At 44.7% G+C, this 25,661-nt stretch overlaps 1 protein-coding gene across 3 annotated transcripts in view; it reads right to left on the bottom strand.

The window, feature by feature from the left end:
- Positions 1-6,778: 6,778 nt before the first annotated feature.
- Positions 6,779-25,661, bottom strand: part of CELSR1 (cadherin EGF LAG seven-pass G-type receptor 1) — a 160,486-nt gene continuing 141,603 nt past the window's right edge. Inside the window, exons 26-35 of one of the 3 annotated variants that reach the window (XM_028747628.2) lie at positions 21,497-21,609; positions 19,869-19,945; positions 17,851-17,977; positions 17,493-17,618; positions 16,340-16,434; positions 15,862-15,965; positions 14,141-14,308; positions 12,213-12,455; positions 10,698-10,962; positions 6,779-8,835 (exon numbers count right to left, since the gene is read on the bottom strand). In XM_028747628.2, coding sequence (XP_028603461.2) covers positions 8,811-8,835; positions 10,698-10,962; positions 12,213-12,455; positions 14,141-14,308; positions 15,862-15,965; positions 16,340-16,434; positions 17,493-17,618; positions 17,851-17,977; positions 19,869-19,945; positions 21,497-21,609 — 1,343 coding nt within the window. In that variant the 3' untranslated portion in view covers positions 6,779-8,810. Of the gene's footprint in view, positions 8,836-10,697; positions 10,963-12,212; positions 12,456-14,140; positions 14,309-15,861; positions 15,966-16,297; positions 16,435-17,492; positions 17,619-17,850; positions 17,978-19,868; positions 19,946-21,496; positions 21,610-25,661 lie in introns of all 3 variants that reach the window. The other 2 variants (XM_028747627.2, XM_028747626.2) reach the window with 2 other exon arrangements.

Here is a 25,661-nt window from a genome sequence, read left to right on the forward strand (position 1 = left end):
ATAAAGCGAGATGAGCGCCGCAACCCCAGAGTTGGCCACGACTGGACCTACTGGTCAGGGGTCCCTTTACCCTTTACCTTTACTATGGTTGCACCGATAAATGACAATTGTTCCGTCTTACAGCAATATCAAAAAAATTTCCAGCAACATCCATTTTAAAAGGGAGCAGAAAAGGTTAACCTTGGTTTTGTTTTTAAATGGCTTGTGAATTAACAAAAAGGGAATGTTTATTGCATTAAGTAAAACGGCAGGTGTCAAAACCGCCCTCGTGTTGGTCATGCAAGATATTTCACTTTTTCTCTAATCCCCGTACGGAGTGCAACAGTGTCCTTTGCTGCTGCCCTTCTGAAGATGGTGTTTTCCTTGTGAATGGAGCAGCTGCGACACCAGCAATGGTTTAATGATTTTTGGTTTCTCGTTGAGTACAGGACTTCTATGAAGCTCATTATCTGCCATGCGGGCCTCTTGGATCCACTTGAGTTGCCAACTGTTTTCATAGCCTTCTTTTATTTCCTGCTAAGCCTTTATGTGACTCTGGCTGAGAGTAAGTGCAGCTCTTGGCTGCTTCAGTTTTGCTCAGAAATGACCTGCTTGGACTCCTTTCAAGATACCAAAGTCCAAGCTGCTCTTTCTGAAATAATCACATTTCCCCTGTCGTGTGTTTACTAAACAGAGAAGAAAAATGTTTTGTTTTATGTTCAATAGGACTAGTTGAACGTTGCCAAAATCCTGAGAGCTGGTTGGATTCTCACACTTGATTTTGTATTTTTGTTGAAATTTGTCCTCTAGATTATATATTCTCAAAGCAGTAGGCACGTTTTATCAGAAAAAAAGTTTTTTATATATTTAGACTACTTGTGCCTCAGATTCATATAAATGCAGTTCAGAATCTTCTCTTGCTACTTAATTAGATTTCAAAGATTTTAGTGGGTCTTTTGTTGTTGGCGTCGTTTCCTGTTGTGTCTTCTGGACTGATCTGTAGCCAAAATTGATCTCAAATCTTTTGCTCCAAACAACATTTCAGAGGGAAGGGTGGTGATTATAAACATTGATTCTGAAAACCTGTGTCCCTGAAAAGATAAGAAAAATGCATGGTCGTGATTTGGCCAAGACCACTTGGTGAGTCCATGATCCGTATTGGCTTCAAAGCTATGTAGTTCTTGAGACTTGTGAGAATACAGAAATTTGCTTGAGTGCTTTGAAAACAACGATATTTCCTGCCTGGGGTGGCTTCCTGTTTGGTTCTACTGCTTAAACACCTCTAACATACCTGCATACAGATCTTTTCTTCTGGGGATACTCTAGGGTAGACCGTACCGGCACCTAGAAGAAAAGCACTGTCTGCATATATGGTCATAGGGTTTGTTGTGCGAACCCCATATTCAGCTCATCATGCGGCTTCAATATTAAAATAGGGCGTGTGTGTTTACTTGTGCCAGGTTTGAGTACTGTGCCACGATACTGGCATATCTTGATATTGAAAAATGCGTGCAAGAAGACGCTTCATTTCTGATTCATCGTAGGGATGGAAATTTTCAGTCAGGCATATTACAGACAAGCCAGCCATTGACCCCTGGATATATTCTCCCTATATAGTGGTACCTCGGGTTAAGTACTTAATTTGTTCCGGAGGTCCGTTCTTAACCTGAAACTGTTCTTAACCTGAAGCACCACTTTAGCTAATGGCGCCTCCTGTTGCCGCCGCACTGCCGGAGCACGATTTTTGTTCTCATCCTGAAGCAAAGTTCTTAACCTGAAGCACTATTTCTGGGTTAGCGGAGTCTGTAACCTGAAGCATATGTAACCTGAAGCGTATGTAACCCGAGGTACCACTGTATATACATATATATAGTAACAATTGTTAAATGTAGAGTTGATAAACAAGTCTCTAATAGAAAATGGTCATTATTAGGACTGGGTGATATATCGCTCTATTATCCAAAACTGGTTTGAAGTCTATATCATGATATCGGTTTAATAATTTTTTACCTGGAAATATATTTCAAATCACGACGTTTGTGTGCTATGCAAAAATCACAATGTGGGGAAAACCTTGAAGTCAGCCATTGTTTCTACATAGCTCCATCCTTATTTCAGACATCGTGATATATCGGTATATTGTGATGTTTAGCTGGAGATATATTGCGATGTTGAAAACCAGATGTCGCCCAACCCTATTACCGTATTTTTCGCCCCATAGGACGCACCGGCCCATAGGACGCACCAAGTTTTTTGGGGGGGAAATGAAGAAGAAGAAAATTATCAACCCCCAAGGCGCTTGTGGGGCCAGCAGCGGGGAGAAGCGCTCTTCTCCCCGCCGCCCGCCTGCAGACCAGGTCCGGGGACAGCGGGAAGACGCACTGCGCCTCCCAGCTGTCCCCGGAGCTTGCGGGGCTGGTGGCGGGGAGAAGCACGTGTCTCCCCGCCGTCAGCCTCCAAACCACATCGGGAGACAGCGGGATGGCGGAGTTCTGCCTCCCCGCTGTCCCCCAACCTTGTGGGGCTGGTGCTGCGGCTCTCCTGAAGCCTGGAGAGCAAGAGGGGTCAGTGCGCACCGACCCCTCTCGCTCTCCAGGCTTCAGCGAAAGCCTGCATTTGCCCCATAGGACGCACACACATTTCCCCATCATTTTTGGAGGGAAAAAGTGCGTCCTATAGGGCGAAAAATACGGTATATCCTCTTATTATCCTGTTCAGCAGATTCGATTTCAGAGTGATGACAAACAAAACACTATGTTCTATAAAACATACCCTTAGGGGGTGTTTTAAGAGCGTAATTCTTGTGGCTTATTGTATCTTCCAAAAGCTCATTTTTCCACAAGCATGTATATGAAATTTAAGTCAGCACTGATAGAAATTGTTGTGGACACACTTCACCTTCATAGAAGAAATGAATAGATTCTATCCATTGGGGGGGAAACCCTTAAAATTGGCCATACTCCCAAAATAGGAGGAAGCCTTTAAACAATTATGGATTGGTTTAGTCTTGATTTAGAGATGTGGTCTGTTATTGTTAGGTGTGTTTTTTTTGTACTGGAAAATGACTACTGTACTTGCTCAGTTAAGTTGGGTGGTAAATATTCTTTTCATTTCAAGGGATTAGGATTGTTCCTGGAGTAATTCACAAGGGCCATTAAGAATAATTGCTTTTGCCAATTCTTTGCTTAGCGTTTCAGCTGATTCCTTAATTAATCAATCAAAACTAAAGTTATTCTGGCATGTTAATGCACATGTCAGTTTGAGAATAATTTAGTTAGTGGATGTATATCTGTGCCCTCTACTGGACATCAGGGCTGGAAAAATCCAAAGATGTCAAGGAATTTGAAATACATGCTGTTTTCTGCCAGTGATGAGCTAGGGGCTGGATATAATGCTAACAAAATACAAATGTTTCATGGTGTTTGGTGAGAAGCTGTCACCTTTCAGTCCCAGTTTGTGCTAGAATAGTTATTTAAGCCCAGACTCGTAAGCAAGAAGGGGGTGGGTGGGTTAAGCATACCTTGGTGTAAATAGAGTTTGCATTGAGTTCTAAAATGTTCTGTGAAAAGACAGTGACATAATTATTGGTATATGTACTTGATTTTAAGCAGTAGCACATGCCTCCATCCGCAGGCGTCCTGCTCTTCCACCATTTTCACTGCCTTCCAGAACTCCGGTGTGACATCACCTTCCTTAGTTCCTTCAGATCCTCCTCAAGACCTACCTGTTCCTGGACACCTTTAGTACAACCATGTAATCTGCTAATTTAAGATAAGGCAGGTGTGGCCAGAAAGAAACACAAGCTTTTCCCATTTCCCTCTGCCCCCATTTCTCTCCCCATTATCTCCTGTGTTGAATTTTAGACAGTAAGCTTCATTGGGCAGAAGAATCCTGTCCTCTTGTACTTTGCATAGGTAGCAGCATTGATGCACAGTCCTTCGAAAAATAATAGCGGCCCTTGTTCCCTACCCTTGTAATTTGACTTTCGTGAAGTGCTACATGCCAATATTTGCAGGTGAATTGGCTCATACCCTATGATTCCCGATTTATTTTCATACCTTTGGACTGTATTGCTACTATGAGTCACCTATATGTCGAATCTTAAGGTTGGCATTCTTAATTTCTGTAGTAAATGCAGCTAACTGAAGGTTTGTGTATAGGCCAAATGGGCCACATAAATACTTCTACCAACAGTATATTCTTCCAACGAGCAGGTGTGTTTAATGTCAGATCACAGCTTTAGCTCTTAATTTTTATTTTTAAACCACGGCTGATAAAAGGGTTGATATCAGCCCTTTGTATTTATCCACCACGTCTAAGTGTCAAAGGAAATTCTTGTCCTGGACCATTGAAATTTATATTCACACTCTGAATATAAGGTCTGCCTCATTCAAAGTTTTTAAAATAGGCTATTTGTCCAGGAACTGTATCTTACTAGGGCTGATGCCAATACTTAGGTAGATGTCTAGATTTCGCTTAGGCCTTCTTTGCTTTCCTTTCCCTGGAAGCATTTAAACTTTACTTCCAGGATGAGTGGGTGTCTATTCTGTAAACATTTTACAAATACAAGGTAGGGGGTTGCTCTTAACACTGAACACTCAGGAAACTGAAAAGCTGGCAGGGGAGGAACTTTCTACTGCATATCTTGTTGAGCTAGAAATACAATCTGCAATCTTTTTGGCTTTCTTACTTCACTGAGTGGGGTAGAGAGATTAGAACAGAACGATTTGAAAAGCTCCATTTCACTTGAACAGATGGATTCTGAACGTCTCAGATGTGCTTACAATCGGAGAGCTTTCACCGGAGGAGGAGGGCGGCGAGAGCCAAGTCCCTGGCTGCTTAGCAACTCTTCATTGGTTATTCAGAGAAGCTGAAACCTACTCTCCGCAGGAAGGCTTGAGCTGTGTGCATGTAATTGAAATATGCATTGGTAAGTCAATGGCTGTGTTTTAGTTGGTGGGGCGTCGCATCCAATGGAATTGGTGTTCACCCTATCGCAAGACACCAGACAGGAGCAAAGACTTGTGGGAAGTAGGCTGGACTCCCTCGGTTAAATCTTTCATCTCGTCATCTAGTCCCCCGGGAGGGAGATGCCCAACTCTGGAACGTGACATGACAGGAGGCTGGAGTTTGCTCCATGTAAAATTCATGAAGCAGCTGCCCTTAAGAGCTTCCTGCGTTGCTTCATCATGTGCCCAAGCATGCATTGTGTGGCTTGAGGACTTATTGCAATCTCCTCCCCAAGATGTGGGCTGTCAACACCAAATTCTGACTAAGCTAAAGGCTCGGGCTTTTATGGCTGATGCCTCTATGGATTCTGTTTAGTTTTCTGCAAGAGCAGTGGCATCCCAGAGAACGGCTAGACGCACCTTGTGGCTAAAGAGCCGAAATGCAGATGCAGCATCTTAAGGTGAACTTTTCTACCGTTCCCTTTTCTGGCAGTCACCTTTTTGGAGAAGGGGCATTGAAAGATGTCCTTATTGAATCAAAGGGTAAAAGGAAAATTCTGCTAACCCAGAGAGATGACAAGCAACCAGCCAGTCGTTTCTCACCATTCGCTTCTCGGTCTCAATCCCTTTGCCCCTTTTGAACCCCAAATAGGCAAAGGGACTTTATATTCCAATCCCAGCCCTTTTGTCAATGTTTTCAAGGGAGGCGAGGGTTCCAGTGGTTCCAGGCTTCCTCAAATGCAAAGACAACCAAACAACGAACCCCATGACTAGTCTGTGTCCCTTGTGGGGGGATCGTCTTTCCAGCTTGCTTCTTGCCTGGGAAAAGTCTCTGGTATGTCCCATTCTAATGGATACAACGTCCCACAAACTAAAAAGAACAATTGGTCTTACCCATGGGTAGGCAAACTAAGGCCTGGGGGCCAGATCCGGCCCAATCGCCTTCTAAATCCGGCCCGCGGACAGTCCAGGAATCAGCGTGTTTTTACATGAGTAGAATGTGTCCTTTTTAAAAAATGCATCCCTGGGTTATTTGTGGGGCACAGGAATTCGTTCATTTTTTCCCCTTCAAAGTATAGTCCACCCCCCCAGGGCTGAGGGATAGTGGACTGGCCCCCTGCTGAAAAAGTTTGCTGACCCCTGGTCTTACCTGAAGTTTTGGGAGTGTATTTACTGTATAGTTCTACTATACACTGTTTGGGGGATTATGGCCTATCTTGAGTGCTAGTTTGTCATGTTCCTTGCCTTTCAGATATTTAGCAATTTAGAGATTTTATTACAGAAATTTCCAGAGCCGGGGAAGGGGGAAGTCGGCAGGTATTTTCTCTCTCTTTAGGTACTTTCTGCTTGGCGAATCCGGAAAACTGAGGGAGTGCAGCCCACAAGTCTTTGCTCCTGTCTATAGTGTCTCACGACAGGTTGAATACCCACTCCATTGGATACGACGCCCCACTCCCAGAATGACACTTCAGGTCAGACCAGTTGTTCTTTCTGGCTCCACTATCGGAGACAGTATGGCTGTGAATGCTAATTGCAAGTAACTGCAGGTGAGGAGAGCTGAGGATTTGCTTAGCCACTGTGAGAACAGCGTGCTGGACTAGGTGGCCTTTTGCCCAATCCAGCAGGGGTCTTAAGTCACAGGAGTGGAAAAGAATGCCACCTTCACTGTGCTTGGTTCTGGCTTTTCGAAAGAAACCCAAACGCTGTGGATGTGAGCAACAGAAGGAATACCCCTGGGAGCTGGAGGCTCTTGGGAGAGCAGCAGTTATGGGTAAATGAGGTTCTCTGCCTTCTCTTGGTGTGGGTTACCGAGAGGAGACCAATGGATAATAAATGGCTGGGAGCATTAATACAAATCCACAAACTTAATTTATTGTTAGGTTCTCTCATCTGTGCTTCAATTCCAGTGTTCTGCACATTAATAAATATACATTTGTTTTAAAAATCCCTCCAGTGTCTATTCTGCCATAAACTACCAAAAAAAAAACACCACCCCAGGATTTCACCCCCCACCCCCAGGGTTAGCACAGCTGACACACTTTAACAGTTCTGATAAAAAAATTAACTAACTACATTTCATTGGGACAAAATATACACATAGATGTGAAACAGCTGTAGCATCATTTAGCACATCCCCAGGTATGATAGGCAGATATGTTCACATTTAAAACTTTCTTTTTTTTTTACATCAGATTTTCATACAGCATGAAAGCAATACTTTTTAAAGAGCCATACTCTTTCCCGGTTCTCTGAGCTTGACAAGGGAGTTGGTTTAAAAATAAAATAAAATTGAACAAAACAATTTCTGATTTGCTCTTGAAATCCAGTTATCAGGTATCCCTTAAATAAGGTAGTTTTTCAATATCTGAATATTAAAGGGCTGCGTTCATAATCTCTTAAAACTGAATCGCTGACCTTATCAAAGTTAAGCACTTATAAGGCGACTTGATTTCAAAGGGAGAAAGAACTTAGCAAATGCTCAAGTCTGTCACTGAAATCTGGGGGGCTTAACTAGGCTGCATCATGCAGATTGACTCAAAAGTTTCCCTTTTTGGGTAAATGAACAAATGAGGGGCAGCTTTGTGCATTCTGAGACCAAGTATCATAAATACAAGTTACACGTTTATTATTTTTATAAATTGTGAATTTGTTGCCAGCTACCCTCCCCGACCCCCGGGAGTCTAAAAGGGATTTCCACATTATGGAGAAATGCTGTTCAGCCCATTAACTAAAGGCCTTTACTTCTGGAAAGGCACTTCTGGGCATTCAGGTTATCAAATCTGCTTACAGTCCTTAACTGCGCGACACAAAAATAGTTAATTTCACATTTCCCCCCCTAAGCAAGTATAAATTTTGTAGTGCAGAAAAATAAAGAAAATGTCTACATGTAGATAGAATAGTGGGGGGGAAAGGCAGACTTCCTTAAAAATCACCCACAAATAATTTTGTTGTTACTGAGTGATTGGCTGGTGTAGAGAAGTACAAAAATACACACTGAATCCTTTAAAATGTTTCAGATTATTCTGACAAATTCTTTTCCTGAATTTAAGTTTCCAGAGATAAGTGGCAGCCTTTTTTAAAAAGACTGTATTACAGTTAGGCGCGATGCAGACGTTAGTTATATTTCCCCACCCTGAAATGCCAAATTCAAGTACACTTGTGCAATTCTTTTTAATATAAAAAATATCGAAGCTCTTTCACAATTACTTTCCTGCTATCAAATTTTTAAGAAAACCGTCATATTACATGAAATGTACAAAAAGGAACTTTTAAAGAATCACCATATAAAATATATAAAAAATATCTACAGCTATATATATATATATATATTTATATTTTTATATATTTATATCAAAATGATGGTATTTTAAGACAAAAGTGTCCACCACAAGCTGGCGTGGAAGCTGGCAAAGGAATTGAAAGGCCACTTGGTGTGGTTATGTTTTTCTCCTGAGTTCACAGATCCTATTGGATCCCCAGATCCCCAGCGTAGGCCGAGAGTGAGAGCAGGTAGGGCTTGGTTTAAGCCGGTATGTCTACTGTACTATGGACCATTTATTCCTCAAGGATATCCTTGCAGCATTGCTATGGCTCTGTCCACTTTCCCAAAAGGCACTGCTCTCCGGTAGCGACTTCCATTCATCAGCCTCCGCTTGTTTTGGCACAACTGATGCAGTCAGGCAGACCCTGAAGGTACCATAAGCTGCCTTACTGTGTAGATTGCAGGAAATGGGGCATGGCCACAGGGGGTGCCGCCGTGAGAAACTTTCCCCAGACGCAACATCCCTTGGCGAAGGCAGAATCAAAAGGTCCCCGGGACGTGGCATCACCGGCAGAGTCGTCTCTCGCAAGTTGCAGCAGGTGTCACCATTTCCTGATGATTCAAATTGAAGTTTCATTACTGCCTCTGTTCATGAAGAGAAGCAATCATGCAACTTGGGGTTAAAACAGAGGCAGGCTGACAAATCCTTTAAGTGAAACTACTGAGCTCATTTTAATATGTTAGCATGCAGAGAGACAGACAGGCGTCAGCAGCTTGACGTAGTAGGAAAGTTAAAAAGTGGGTGAAATTAATGACAGGATGTTTTCGGGCAAGGTAATCGGTAAAAAGCAAGTATTCTGTTAACTTGGGTATGGCGGTAGGGGATATTGTGATTAATTACCGTATTTTTCGCACCATAGGACGCACTTTTTCCCTTCTAAAAAGCAAGGGAAAATGTGTGTGCGTCCTATGGAGCGAATGCAGGCTTTCGCTGAAGCCTGGAGAGTGAGAGGGGTCGGTGCGCACTGACCCCTCTCGCTCTCCAGGCTTCAGGAAGCTATCCGCTAGCCGTGGGAGACCCAGCTCTCCCACGGCTAGCGGAGCGCTACATTAATCCCGAAGCTTGGGGCGTGCGGAGCTCAGCGCGCCCCAAGCTTCTGGGTGCCGGCAAGGTCTCCGCTAGCAGAGACCTTGCCGGCACCCAGAAGCTTGGGGCGCGCTGAGCTCCGCACGCCCCAAGCTTCGGGATTAGTGCTCCGCTAGCTGTGTCTAGGCTGCAGATAGCAGCCTGCTTCCCTGAGCGTCGGGCGCCCTGAAAGCAGAGCGCCCGGCGCTTTGGGAACACATCCGCAGCGTGGGGAGCCTTGCAGGAGTTCCCCGCAGGGCTCCCCACACTGCGGATAGCAGCCTGCCACCTGTTGCGAGGGGCGCCCTGAAGCAGAGCGCCCCTCGCGCCGGGCAGACATCCGCAGCGTGGGGAGCCTTGCAGGAGTTCCCCACAGGGCTCCCCACGCTGCGGATAGCAGCCTGCTGCCTGGCGGGTGGAGCGCCCTGAAGCAGAGCGCCCCTCGCGCCGGGCAGACATCCGCAGTGTGCGGAGCCCTGCAGGAGTTCCCCACAGGGCTCCCCACGCTGCGGGTAGCAGCCTGCTTCCCGGAGCGTCAGGCGCCCTGAAAGCAGAGCGCCCGGCGCTTTGGGAACACATCCGCAGCGTGGGGAGCCTTGCAGGAGTCCCCCGCAGGGCTCCCCACACTGCGGATAGCAGCCTGCCGCCCGGTGCGAGGGGCGCCCTGAAGCAGAGCGCCCCTCGCGCCGGGCAGACATCCGCAGCGTGGGGAGCCTTGCAGGAGTTCCCCGCAGGGCTCCCCACACTGCGGATACCAGCCTGCCGCCCGGTGCAAGGGACGCCCTGAAGCAGAGCGCCCCTCGCGCCGGGCATACATCCGCAGCGTGGGGAGCCTTGCAGGAGTTCCCCGCAGGGCTCCCCACGCTGCGGATAGCAGCCTGCTGCCTGGCAGACCCCACAAGCTCGGGGGACAGCAGGGAGGCGCAGTGCCACTATCCCGCTGTTCCTCGACCTGGTTCGGTTTCCCTGACCTGCTTTTGGGGGGGAAATAAAGGGAAATTTCCCCCCCTTTATTCCCCCCCCCAAAAAAAACTAGGTGCGTCCAATCATGCGAAAAATACGGTAGGTTCCAGAATATGACTTTGGCTTACTATCCTGATGAGTCAACTGACATTAAACCAGAGTTCCCCGTTTCAGAAGCAACAGAGAACTTTGGTTTAAAAACAAAGCAGGATCGAAGCACTGAAATTGGTGCACAAGAGAAAGCAGGCGAAAAGGAGGAGCAAACAGCCCTGACATTTGTTCCGGGCTTTATAAGAACAAACGTCTGCAATACGGACCGTTGAAGTGTTAAAAAGTATGGAGAGGAGCAGGCGTCAGAAACCCGAGAGGGGCAACACCACGCGACAGAGAGAAGCAATTCACAAAGAGTCACACTCACTCAGAATCAGAAGTCTCTGCAGTTACGGTTCCCACATGGACATTCATGGCCAAACCGTTTATCTGTTCTGGAGGCTGATCTCTTCTGGGGTTTTTTATTGTTACTCCAGAATCTGAAGTGGCACGGATGCCATTGTTAGTCCCAATGGAAGTCATTCTTGACGAGATAGTGGTTTGATTATAATCTGACAGTTTTTCCCTTAATCTGTTCTTCATGTTCTTGTCCACCAGTGGTGGGGGGTAGGTGACTTTGTTCTTCAGTATGCCTTCCGTGGAAAGAAAGGGGAAGTGATGAGTGGAGGAATTCAGTATAATGAAATGGAGACAAACTCAAAACCTGTATTTAAGGAAGACTCAATGTTCCATGTATTCTTAGATTGGAAATAAGTAAGTCTGGCCTATCATTACACTCAACCACCAATGCCTACCAAGACTTTGTCCTTCTGGAAAAGCAGTTTATATGGGAACAATATTGGTACCAAGCCTGCCCTTTACCTACCCTTTGGTACAAATCGTCATAGAAGAGAGCTCAGATTGAGACATGAAATGAAAACCCAGCAAGTTCTCCCTGCTTGTAGGGATCGATTTCACAAAGCCTTTCAGCAATGCTCTCTGGCAGCCGTGACACACAGCAGCCATGTCCAGCAGGTGATTCTCTCCTGCCTAGGCACCTCACTAAATTTCCACTTGACAGTCAGTCATGGCTCCCTGTCACTTAGGATGCAGGCATCCTCAAAAGGCATGTCTGCCACTTTTGAACTACATTTTTAGCATTGCACCAAAGCATCTTAGGTTCACACCTGCAAAATTGTAAGGTGCATGAAGAACTGTTGTGATTCATTATTTTGTATTAAATGCATAACAGACCTGTTGGATCAGACCAAAGGCCTATTGAGTCCAGCATTCTGTTTTCCAAAGTGACCAACCAGCTGTCTAGAAGAAGCCTACAAAAGTAGGACTGGACGACACAGCCCTTTCCCACTGCCATTTCCTAAGGCTGTCTCTGATCCCGCAAAGCTTATTCAGCCCGCATGACTATCAACAACCAAGCGATTTCTCCTCTGTGTTACTCCAATTCCTTTTAAAGAGGACTAAGTGGTGGTCATCACCCACATCTCGTGGCACCAAATCCCATTGTTAAACGCAACGGCTGTCAGTCTTTTTGGGCCAGTGGGCACATTTGGAATTGTGAGATAGTGGCATGGCAAAGAACAAAACAGCTACTCCGTCTGAAAGGGTAGGGGAAAAGGCAGGACCACAAAATGGAGCAGGCATCATTTCCCATTGATGGGGAAAAGGCACAGCTGTGCTTGCCTGAAGCAAAGCTCTCTGCACCTCTCCTTTGTTCAGAACAGATGGGAGGATGTCCAATCGTGACATCCATTGAAATATGGGTATGTTTAAGGTGGTGTGCTCAACGTAGGAGAGGCTGAGACCATGCAAACAGGAAGAGCTAACGGTCTATCGAGCATTGCGGATTTCTGGGGATATATTTACGGAGACCTTTCTCCATTACCTTTCCTCTGTTCTGGCTGCTGGTGGTTCTGCTGCACAAGCGGCTTGTTCTCCTTCTGCTGCCCTTCGTTCTCTTTATCCGGAGGCGCTTCGCTGCTGTGGTTGGTGTGGTTTTCCCGGTGAAGTTCCACGTTCACCTTGGTTTCCACCTTCAGCTTTTGCTTTGCACTTGGCTCCTCGCCGTCACTTGCCGTTACACCCTCAGAAGGCCAGTAGGGCTTCACGTGATTGGGAACAGAATCCACTGCAGGACACAGGAAAATAAAATCCCAATTAAAAACAAAAAGCGGCACACAACATAAGAGCTTCTCTCTGCAGCTTCCTCTGTTCTTGGAAGCAGCTTTGGCAACTATCTACAACACAGAATACGCCCATTAGCGATGACACATATTTAGCCAAAGCTGCCAAAATGAACTAGTTTCAGTCTGTGGTATCTCCTGACTGAAAACCTGGAGAGTTGCTGCCAATCAGTGTCAACAATGCCAAGCCCAATGGACCAATGATCTGAGTCAGGATGAGGCAGCTTCCTTGGCAGTCCTTAAATCTGGTTTGCATATAATTTCAGGTTTAGGTTCGTGGTTGCTTCTTTTCTCCTTATTTGCAGCCACCCCGCTAGCAACCTTCGCTCCACAAATGAATTGGAAGCTCAGCAATGTAATCTGGGGTTGGGAAGCATATTTTTCTCACCACTGCGCATTTATTGGGCCACCACATACACATACACACACACAATCCAAAATTCATTCTTCTAAAACAGCAGGGTTATTGGCACTGAAAATGATGTCACTTAAAAATAAAACTAGGGCACAAGAAAATAATTTGGGGGGGAATAGGTGATTTCTTGATCACAGGGACCAAGAAGTAACCGGATTCCGAGTGATTCCCTTTTACAATAAAGGGCTTGGTGATTCCTTGAGTTTCAAGTATGCCACTTTCCGAGCCCCTGTCTTCAGCCAAATAAAGTGACTTGTACATTTTGCAAATGATTTTTTTATAAATGACATTAAGCCTCACTAGGTGTGTTTTTTTGTGGGGCGGGGGTGGAGATCTGCTCCGCTCAGTCTGCTTGTCACTGCCTCTCCACTGACTTTCCTGTTATGGAGAGGGTCATTTGCAAGCCAGGCCAGTCCTGCTGCATTAGGAAACACTGCACTCTTGCTCTTGCTGAAATGCCACAAGAGACACAAGGCCGGGAAAACACTCCACATTCCTGAAGAGAACAAGGAGCTGTTTTCTCTCTTGGTGGCTTCATGTGCTGCCCTGCCCTTTGCTCACCATGGACCTGTTGCCTGGATTGTGTCAGCTGATTGGAGCAGCATTCCTGTGCCTGCTGAGAGGTTTCTTCTTTCTCGGCCTTCCACGCTGTTCTGGGTAACACCCAAGTGTGGCCAGGGGTATTTTGGGCTTTCTCTGAATTTACTGGTGCCGCAGCTTCGCAACCAATTCACTTAAGGAACTGCGACAGCAGAAGACCTTTCTAGACTGAGAATCCTCTTGCGTAGTAAACGCTCATTTTGACTGTGGCTCATCTCTGCTGCCCTTTTAACTTTTAAAATGGTGTTTTCGTCTAGCCTTACAACCGGCACGTGAATCAGGTGGGGAATGTGAAATAACAAGTCAGTTGTTCCAGGGGTGGGCAAGCTGTGGCCTGAGATTCTCCGTCTAATTTCATGCGGGTGAACAGAAGGGATAGTGGATGGAAAACAGGATGGAGTAAGTACTGTAGTACTTTTGGCTCCGGTTCTGCTGGTTTCCCCATCCACTGTCAGCAAGAAGGGTCCCCCAGCCCTGTCTTAGGCCAAACCCATCTAGATTTGTGGTGGGTCTTCCAAGGGCAAGAGGCTGCTACTCTCTGAAGCACACCAGCCATCAAAGTGACCTTTAAGGCCCCCACAGGAGGACGCACAGTTTTAGCTGTTACTCTCTTACCTTTGGGGGTGCTGTGGAGTGGACCCCGGTCATTGTTTTTTGAGCTGGCTGCGTTCCATTTTTTCCCTGCTTCTACCCCGTCTTCCTCACTATCCGACGAGTGTGAGGAGGCGTAGGAGCTGCTGTGTTCGTCAAGGGACAACTCGCTGTCCGAGTCAGAATCATTCTCTGTAGAAGTAAACGAAGGAAAGTGTTGAAACAACGCAGGCATATGGTTTACTATATGCAAGAACCGAGGGAAACAGCAAGTTGATTAACTTATCACATCCTTCAAGCGTTCCCTAGTCACAGGTGTTTGGTCTAGTCTGCTCTGTCCTCTTTGTGCAACAGTTATGTTCTGCCTCCACTGCTGGATGCCTCTAAATGTTGGGAATCCCAAGTGGGAAGAGACCTGTGGCACTCATGTCCTGCTTCCTGGTTGGTTTCTATGCCCTAGAGAAGCCTCAGAGGAGGAAGGATAAAAGCCAGGGGAGTGGTGGTAGGACACGATGAGGCAGGATGGTTGGATGCTGAACAAGCAACAGGCTTGAGTGAGAGAGGAAGGAGAGGCAGCTGAGAGGGAGGTGGGGCCTGAGGCTGCAACAGGAGCCTGCCGGTCCCACTGTATTCAGCTCCACTCCTCCCTTGTCTCCAAGGGCATAGAGAGCTTTGCATGGAGCAGAGAAAAGAGCACAGAAAACGGACAGAGTTTGAGATGGCTGGGAAAACAGCTGGATGGGGAGAAGAATTAGGGGAAAGTGGGAGACACAGTTCTGGCAACTGCTTGACCCCCGGGGCCAGTCCTGCCTGTAGGTTTATCAGTTTGTATTCTGTTTCTTTGAATAAAGAATCATTTTTATTGCTCATCTCTGTGTCTCCGTGCTGACCTGCAGCTGAACCGGCCCTGACACCTATGCACGAGTAACTGTACAAACGCAGCTTTGTATCTTGCTATATTATGCATTGTGGAGGGTCTCTTGTTCCCCTTTTCAACACAGTAGTACACTTACGGCTTCTGACATTTCCTATTACTACCAATATTGATTTGGTCCTGATGCAATATTGAAATTACCGTATTTTTCTGTCTATAAGACACCCCCTATTTTGGGGGCCTCAAAATTTAGAAAATAGGGGAAATGAGCTTTTGGGGAGGATTATTTGTTTATTGGCTGCCGCAACGCCACAAAAATCAAGTGGCCAATGCTGAAAATTGCTCACCCACTGGAACAAAGCATGAGCCTGAGTTTTTAAGCGGTGATTGGCCATTTGATTGGTTTTTTTTTGGGGGGGGGGGGAGATGCCAAAAATTGCTGACCCGTCAGAATGAAGTACAAGCCCAAGATTGTAAGCGGCGATTGTAAGTGACACGAGCGGTTGTGTGCTGCAATTTTCAGCATCTCCCCCCCCCCAACAATCAAGCAGCCAATTGCCGCTTACAATCTTGGGCTCGTGCCAAAAACCATTCATGCACACATACACCCAGCTACCCGTGTATAAGATGAGCCTAAATTTTGAACCTCATTTTTGGGTCAAAAAAGCTTGTCATACACAGAAAAATACAGTAGTTACTGTTGCTGCTGCTACTTAAGCCTGCCCTAATCAATGGCACCTGACAATGAGACAAACACCCTACAGTTTACTGAAACTGAGAAAAGCACTGATTGTATTAATACATGGTGCTGGTTGGTGGGGACTAGAGGAGATGTTTGTCATATACAGTTCTGAGAAGAAAGACCTCTTACCATTGGATTTTGATGGCTTCTTGTGGAAGATGGAGGAATCGCCTTCTGTATGACCAGCTCTTGCTTGGCTGGATGACACACTAAGCTTCTGGGCGGCTTCATCTCTAAGAAGAAGAAAAGGGGGATGATAACAAGCAAGCCCACAGGGACATCTGAAATTCTAGTTTGCTGCTTCGAATGCAATGTTTGCCTGGCGGACTGTATGGCATCAGTATAGCCACTGCAATTGGCATTCAGCCTATATTTAAATGGTGAAATCAAATGATGCAAACAACGTGTGCGCAGGTAAGATGCATATTGCACAAAAACAAATCTGCAGAAGCGTAAGGGAAGCAAAACTTGCGCAAAAGCAGCAATGCATTTCATTTCATTTTTGCAAAAGCAACACAAAGAGAAAAGGGAGAGGCCTGAAAGCCATGCGCCGCCACCAGATTACCTGAGAATATAAGCAAGGTAGCTATTGTGACTCTTGGCTGACCTGACGGTGCTTTCTAAGGAGACGGTGGATTCCCCAAGAGTGGTGCGGTACATATTTGGCTCTTCTACATACGTGTCGTTACAGTTCAGAGACCGCTGGGAGAAGGGGAAAGATAAGAGGTGTTGACCAGTAAACACATACGTTTATTTTAGAAACCACCCATCAAACTAAAAGTTCAATATTATTAAAGCTGATTTATACATACAGGCCAAATCCTGCGGTGAAGCTCTTGCTGGGCTGTACCATTTCATACTGAAATTAGGGGGCTGCATACTTAACTACTCCAATGCCCCTGAACACATAAAAACTGGATCTCATGGAGACCTGCTAGCTTTCTTCCTGACATGCTAGTTTACTGTGGTTTTTTTTTGGGGGGGGGGGTTAATATGATGAGCAATCGGTAACAGGTGACACTCACATCTTTTTGCAGTGGTACACCCAATCAACAGCCACATCATGTGCTTATCCTGATCATGAGCTTTGGTAGTCAAATGAGCCCTACATTTTTTGTTCGGAGGAAACTTAGCTTTTAAGTTATTTGTCCAAAGAAAGGATTGGTCTCGCTAATCTTTTTCTTGGGCCACGCAAAATTTGACTTTTAGGAAACGGCGAGCTTTTAGCAGGAGAAACTTTGCTCCTGAAAGTCAACGTTTGAGTGGCCAAAGGTTTCCGATGATCCCTCATTTGATTAATAAAAATCAGATAATAAATGTAAAATTGGGATCTAAAAATATCACAAACAGGATAGAAATAACACTAAATGTTTCCTTAAAATGAGTTTCTGCCCTTAAACACTAACAAGAAAACTAGTGAGTTGCAGTAGGGTTATATCCAACTAAGTCTTACTCAGCAGAGGAGACCCAATGAAATCAATGGACTTAAGTCAACTCCAATCACTTAAATAGTTTAATAGGAATATGGCATAATTATATAAATCCCAATGCATATACTTCCATTTACATTCTAAAAAAACCAAAGCTGAATGCAGCTCTGTTTTATGTTGGTAAGAGAGGATATGTCCTAAAATCAAGAGTTCAAGGCCAATTGCTGATGGCAGGGAATCCAGACAAAATTTGGCATCAGCAATTTTGTCAGGATACAGAACTATTATGCGTCAGTGCTGGGAAATGCTTTTTGCAGAATGGCTCCTTACGGTTAACAATGTCGCTCTTGTGGTGGTGGTGTCGTCGGTGAGTGGCTTCTTTCCAGTGAAAGTATTCTTCAAATGTTTCCTCACCTCTTTATTGAATATACAGTGGAAGAAAAAGATGAACAGGCCCTAGATTTTTTTAGAGGGATGAAGAGAAAAAAGGACAAAAGGAAGAATATGTTTTAAAAAATAGAAAAAAACTTTGCAGGGAGGGGATCATTTTACGATTAAAGGAGGAGGAATTCACTAAGTTTGCCATTTTTACCTATGAAGCCCTGACTCGGCACTGCATAATCAGAGAAGCGATAATCCAAAGAAGTGGATCTGAAGGCACGCCATAAAGACATTTTATCAAACTCACCTGTAAGCAGCTGAAGATAGCAAACAGGTAGTGAAATGTCATTACATCACTGTTCACCGCCATCAGACCGAGTAACCAGGTAGCGCTGATCAACAGTAGCAGTAGGAAAGCAGTCCGCAGTACAGAGCTAGATGAAAACCACGAAATAATTCATATTAGGCATGAAATACGGCAGTCCCTGAAGCACACACACTGCTATTCCCAATTCCGCCCCAGGAAAGAGAGAAATTCTCAAAGCTCTGGCTGAAATGCAGAAGTTCAGAATGAAACACAAGTAAAGTCAAACACTAGTTTTGTCTCGTTTGCTATGTGACCTTGTAAAAAATCAGTTTTTGTGACTCGTCCACCAAATACACTCTAGGCAGATATACTAACTACTGATCTGTGAATTCCAGTTTGCGGTCTCCTAGGTAGCCAGACCCTAGAGGTTTGGCTTATGGCCTAAGTAACACTCACTGATAAAGCAGGTGATAGTTAAAGGGGATTTATTCTGTAAAGGTAAAAAGGTAAAGGAGCCCTGGACGGTTAAGTCCAGTCAAAGATGACTATGGGGTTGGGGCACTCATCTTGCTTTCAGGCCCAAGGAGCTGGCATTTGTCCACAGACAGCTTTCTGGGTCATGTAGCCAGGAGGACTAAATTGCTTCTGGTGCAACAGGGAACCGTGCTGGAAGCCAGAGCGCATGGAAACGTCGTTTACCTTCCTGCTGCAGCAGTATCTATTTATCTACTTGCACTGGTGTGCTTTTGAACTGCTCGGTTGGCAGAAGCTGGGACAGCAATGGGAGCTCACCCCATCGCGGAGATTCAAACCGCTGACCTTCTGATTGGCAAGCCCAAGAGTCTCAGTGGTTTAGACCATAGCACCATCCGCATCATGTGCTAGCAAGTGTTTTCCTCATCAGGTGGTATGCTTCCACTGACACCAACTCCTCTCTTTGTCACACACACACACACACACACACACACACACACACACACACACTATTATACTGAGCACACCAGAAGTGCCTTCCTCAATAGAGTGATTCAGAAAACTACAACAATCTCCAGAAACCAGATGACATGACTTACCCTTGTTCATCACTGGGCAGTGGCAATACTTGCCTGTTATGTACACCGTTAGTAAAATGGTAAGGGACTGCCTTGCCTCTAACTTGTACATATTTGAGGGTGGGACTCCTCAGAAGACAATGAGGCAAACTCCCGAACTGTACAAGCAGGGGGTGGGGGAGATTTGTTTGCAGATCAACAGAAGAGCTGCTTCTGTGCATTGGAATCTTTTATCATCACCTGATCCACCTGAAGTTCGTTCTAGCCCCATCCCTGCCAAGGGAAGATCCTGGAACCTGGATTAGGTTATCAATTACCTGGGGCCTAACGGTAATGCCACAGCTGGGAAGAGCCAACATGGTTCCCTCCAGATGTTAGTAGACTACAACTCCCATAAGTCCTGACCAATGGTCATGCTAACTGGGGCTGATGAGTTGTAGACTCATTAGGTCAACACATTGACTACCCATTCCACAGATGCACCCATGCTTCCTTAATATATTGTGCAAAAGTGTTGAATTTTAGTATGTTGTAAGCAGCTCCATGGGTAAATTCTGGCAGGGTATAGATAACATTTTTTAAAATTAACATTTTATTCTCCTTGCTTACATCTTAGCAGAAGCATGCTGTCACAGGGTGTAGGCACCTTCTGGCCTGAAGGCAATTCTTTTACCTTTAGCAGCTGCTTTCATGGAGTACATCACTGTAATTATGCTATGGGAGAAAGTGTCTCAAGATGGGGATCACAAGCAAGAGAAAACTGAAAGGGGACAAGGGAGGGAGTGGCGGAGCAAGAGCTGACAGAAGGAAAACGAAAGATTCAACAAATAGTAAAAAGAACAATGGCACTAAACAACGTTTCGAAGGAAGAGGTGTCCCAGTTTCAGTCTGGGAGCAGGAACAACATGTCTCTCTCTCTTACCACTTCCCATGATTAGTTTCTTTCGGTCACGGTTACAAACTTACACAACTCCAGTTTTGTCCCGTGAACGCTGCCGTCTGCATGATGCTTTAACTGCTAGTATGAAGATCACAACGTTGATCTGGAGGGGAGAAGTATGGATCAGAATAGTGATGAGGAGGTGTTTTCTTTCCATGAATTCACCAAAACACGATTTTCTACTCAGCTAAGAGCCCCTCACTTCATGTTATGCTTTGCTTTCTTAATTCAAGAAACTTTGGCGCAGTTGTCTTGAAGATTCTGCTTTGCAAGGTTTGAAGTAAAACAAAGCTTCTGGAGCCAGCATAGTAAGAACAATATAGATTTTGGCCTTACAAATTGTACTTGCAAAAGGTAGATACTCCTGCAAATGCACAGGTACCATTATCATGGACAAGAATGCTTGTAACTGTTGCAAAAACAGCATGCCGGATAAACTAGTCTACGTCAAAGTATGGGACAGGCTTGAGGCCAGGAAGGATTCACGCAGTACGTGGGAGGAACAAACAACCAGGAAATCCCTTGGGGCACAATAAGTGTGAGACTGCTGAGCTCTGGGGCTTGGTTAATAATGTTACGGCACGCCAGTGCTGAACTCAACTGTTGAGTACTGTAGTGCAATTTCTTCATAACACAGGAGTGCTGAGGTTTGGGGGCTCATCTAGCCCTGAACATGATCAGTATTATGCAAGAGGCCTGTTTAAAGCTATATGCTGGTGATGGTGGGGTGACAGTTCAACTCATTATGATGTGCACCCCCCAACTGGACTTCCATCCTCCCCAGGCCAGAATACTTTAGGCTGATGGATGTTTTGTCCATTTTGCCCCTGAAAGGTTTCTTAGAGAGGGGATTCGTTAGGATAAGAGGAAACGATTTCTCTTCCCCAAATACATTTTGTTCTTCAAAGGAGTTAGAGACCTTACAAGCTTACAGTATTCCAGACTGAGAAAGGAAAAGAGAATTCAGGGGTGAGTGATGCATATCCACAATACTATGTGAGGTGGCCCAAGAGGCCCGTTGCTTCCAGTTACAACTTTTTTGTAATAAATGTTACTACACTTTCAAAAAGTTGACATATATACTTAAATACATAATTTTTTTTATCTTTTCCCAACTTCCCACCCCGTTTTCCATGGTGTCTGAATTTCTCCCCCTCTGCTCTGCAGTACCTTCCATCTCTGATACCATCACATCACTACTGTGTTCTCCAATTCCTTCTGCTGCTCATATTTCAAATCCTGCTTGCAAGTTCATTCCCAATTACAACTTCTAAGTGGGTGCAAGCCACACACATCATGATACTTACGGGCATAATTGTTCTCTAGATTTGATTCCTGGCCAGGAAAACACACAAAAATATCTCAACCTTTTAGTAATCGACAAAAGGTTGATTTAATAAGTTACAAAAAGTTTCCTAGTGTGCAGAAAGGGATGCCAAGTTTTGATTGAAATTTGTACGGCAAGGCTTTTTTAATATAGTTTTAGGATTAGTTATTGGAGCTGTGCTGTTCTATGTCTTTTGTACATTTGATTTGAATTTAGGGATGTATACGACAGATGGATTTTAAAGAATGTTCTACAGTCAAAGTGCTTGGCAGTAATAAATTCAGCTCGGACGCATTTCACGCCGAAGGCAGATCCTGCAATACTTACAACCACAACGATCACAATAGGTCCTGCAAAGCTCCAAATCAGGGTGTCGTGAACGGAGAGCCAGCAGAAATCTGGGTTCCCATAGCCCTGTGGATCCAGCCCCACTGCAAGACCTGTATCGCAAGACAAAAGTGGAAGGAATCTCTGATGTGGAGTGTCTGTCAAAATAGTTCACACTCACAATCCATCCATATCACGAGTACTGGGTAACCATTGCCAGAGAGGTATGGTCTTTCCCTCTCAGAGCAGCCACCACCCAAAAATACTTAGCCATCCGGAAATGTCTGGCATCAGTTAATTTGGCAGAAATAGTCTGCTTCTCAAGACTGAATATTCATTTGCGGCAGTTGCACCAAAGTTTGGCCAAACATCTGAATCCAATATTCGCTGGCAGTTTTATTTTCTGCATATTGCCTTAAGATTTTATGAAATTAAAATAGACCCAATTCTTGCCCTTAAGTGTGCAGTTCACCTACTATGAAAATTAACAGGAATTATAGTGTTTCTCTTAGGTTTGGGGCTTGTTTTAGGGCTGCTCAGAATCACATACAATGCATTGCAAGAAAATAAAATAAAATACACAAGTCCCAATGGGCTTTATCCACAGGAAGATTAAATACTTTTGTAATGTCTGAAAAGTGCTAAAGAGCCTTTCTACATTTTTAGAACTCAAAAACTGTGATTCAAATAAATACAAAAATAACACAACTAAAAACACAGCAACCAGGCCTATTGGTATAGAGTACAGTGGTACCTTGGTACTTGAATGGCTTGGCTCCTGAACAAATCAGCTCCCAAACGCCGCAAACTCCAAAGTGTTCCGTTTTGCAAAGGTTTTTCAGAAGCTGAACATCTGATGCGGCTTCCGATCGAGTGCAGGAAGCTCCTGCAGTCAATCGGAAGCCTCACCTTGGTTTTTGAACGGTTTCGGGAGTTGAACACGCTGTATTGTTTTTAATACTTGATTGGGAGCCACCCAGAGTGGCTGGGGAAACTCAGCCAGATGGGCGGGGTATAAATAATAATAAATTATTATTATTATTATTATTATTATTATTATTATTATTAAGTTTGACAACCAAGGTATCACCACTTTATTCATTTTATCTTTCTCTATCAGGACTGCTCAATATTTTCAGAATATTTGTGAGTGGAAATAATCCCTTTACCCTTCACTGCCTCAGTTTTTGCCAAGGGTACCCATTTTACTGAATACCTCAAGCTTGGGCAGAAAATATTAGACTATATAATTGTCAATAATTTAATTTGACTGCAGATTATGAGGCTCTTTCTGTTGCATGAGTTTTTGTATGTGCAAAGGATCTTAATTTTACTTGTCTGTCAGCTACCAATGGAGAACAATGCTTTGTTTTCTAAGGAGCCTACTTCTGAACTTTTCAAGTCCTGACTTCCTGGGAAACCATGCATGACTCACAATAAGCTGTCAGCAAACCTTATCGTCTGCTTTGTTCTGCTACCGCTGATCATTTGCAACAAATGTTTGGCTTGCATTATTAATTATTGTGCAAACATACATAAGGAGTGGGACCGGTCAATCTGTAATTTATAGTTTTGCATTAGGAAAGCAGACAATTACTATACGTGTGTGTGTGTGTGTGTGTGTGTGTGTGTGTGTGTGTGTGTGTACACAGAGGTGAAAAGTTAATATTTTATAAAGCAGAAGCTGCTGACCGCTTTGGGCCAGCAGACACATTTTGAATTTTGAGTAAGTGTTTTGGGCACCAGTCACAAAATGGCTCTATTTTTGGTGTGCAGCATTACACAAAATGGCTCCATTGGTGTGTGGCATGACAACAAATGAGAGAGAGTACAGTCATTTCTCCTCCTGCCCTGTTGCACAACCTCATGTTTAATACAAGAATTCCTGTTGGTCCTGAGATAATGATTTCCCCCCAAACAATGTTGCTGTTGCTGTCGAATAACAACAGAGGACATCCCCGGTACTAGAAAAAGTACTGCCCCACAGCCCTGCCAGGGATGTGTGGTGGCAGGTTCTGGCGAGATCTTGCAGCACACACAAGATAATGCAGCATCTCACCAAAAGCCACCACTACTGCTGCCTCTCCACTGGCAGTGGGGTGAGCGCGGAGCCCACGGGAGCGCCCCCTCTTGGGATTTCGCTGCCCAAAGTGGCTGCCTCAGCCTGCCTTGTGGGTGGGCCAGCCCTATTATTTATTAAATTTATATACTGTCCTATACTCAGATGTCTCAGGGCAGTTCACAGACAAGATCAACATAAAAATCACAATATATTTTATCAAAATAAAAACAACAACCCCCCAAAAGTCCACATTTTAAAAGTGATGTCAGTCATATCAACCAAAGGCCTGGTTAAAAACTAACGTTTTTGCCAGGCGCCTAAAGGTGTATAATGAAGGCGCCAGGCGAACTTCCCTGGGGAGAGAATTCCATAAACAGGGAGCCACTACAGAGAAGGCCTGTTCTCGTGTTGCCACCCTCCAGACCTCTCGAGGAGGAGGCATACGAAGGAGGGCCACAGAAGATGATCTCAGGGTCCGGATAGGTTCATATGGAAAGAGGCGGTCCCTGAGGTATTGCAGTCCTGAGCTGTTTAAGGCTTTATAGGTCAAAACCAGCACTTTGAATTGGGCTCTACAGAGCAGACACACCTGTACCTGCTTCTCGCATGCACACAGACACTCCACATGTGAACAGCCACACAAAGATTTCTCCTCTCTTTGCCATGCATACTTCCCCCTCCCTCACCCCCTCTTTTCTACAGGCCTTCCATACACACAGACCATACATACAGCTCTACCCCTCTCTGACCAAATTCACCCCTCCCTCTCTTTCACAGGCCACACATGCATAGAGACCACAGATACAGGCTCCCTTACTCTTCTCTCTCATACACACATCCACATACACACAGAAAGAGGCCACACATGGATCTCCCTCCTTCTCTGCCCTCCACAACCTGTCCCAGCATCCTTGAATGAACACCCCCCACCCCACATACCTGTACATACAGAAAAGCGCCTCCATGGGTGAAGGAAGTACTTGCCATCAGCTCCAAGTGGCTGGCGAGCAACAAACAGCTGAGCAAATCGGACAATTCCTGCGGCTCCTTTCTTACCCCAGACAAAGAGCCCCTTCATGGGAGTGAGGCAACTCCCGGCTGCCAGCTCCATATTTAGTTTAATGGATCAAATTGATCCGTTTTAAAGGGTATTCCACATTAATCAGGCAGGAATTGTTTTTCAGTATAACCTAAGCACATACAAAATCGGAGGTGGCAGTGAGCAGCTTAAAAGCATTCCGCTTCCCTCGCATAGAAGGAAATGCCTTGTATAAAATGTCGCTTGCTGTGCATACTCTTAAAAACAAAGATTGTTTTACTCCGGTTTTATTCACATTACAGCACAGTCCTATGCTCAGAAGAGTTCCACCGAATTTATTCCCAGATATGTGTGCATAGGATTGCAGCTTTAACTAACTGATTAAAAGTCATGCAATTAATTGGCTACCATTTTAAAAACTGCACGACAGCTCTATCAGCTCTATTTATTTGAGCCTGCGGTGCACCACTAAGGATTTTTTTTATTAATGATTGCTATTTCATTAGCAGAAAAATATAGAATAAGTAGAAACCCAGAAAGTTTCATTTAAATTGTTTTTGGCTTCAAACACTGCATACTTAGTCTTTCACACCCTGTTCTCCAACACACACACACCCAAATAAACCTTACAAGGAATACATCTCACAACTCACTAATGAGACCTTTTAAACAGGAGCATAGAGGCCCAAGGTAGCGTTCTTTCAGCCCCGAGTACTGAAAATCCCTGGATGCTGAACAGAACAAAGTAAAAATAGCCAATGTTCCACATAGTCCAGCATCCTGCTCTCACAGTGGCTAACCAGATGCACAAGAAACAGGTTTTTTCCTGCAGTGCTCTCCTCACCACGGAACATAATTTTAGTGGAAGTTAGGCAAACTCTGGCTCTTCTTTCTTTTAAATGAGCTTTAAAGACACCTTATTTAAAAAAAAGGGGGGGTGTTTGGGCACAGAAATGTCATGCAGGGTGCTGGGTTAGAATAATTGTGCTATTTGTCCAATGTTGGTTTTTCTTTTCTTTTTTTGTTGAATGTAAAGGTTTTTGTAATTGTTTTACAACATTTTA

This window comes from Podarcis muralis, chromosome 10 (genome assembly GCF_964188315.1).
Source record: "Podarcis muralis chromosome 10, rPodMur119.hap1.1, whole genome shotgun sequence".
NCBI classification, from domain to species: domain Eukaryota; kingdom Metazoa; phylum Chordata; class Lepidosauria; order Squamata; family Lacertidae; genus Podarcis; species Podarcis muralis.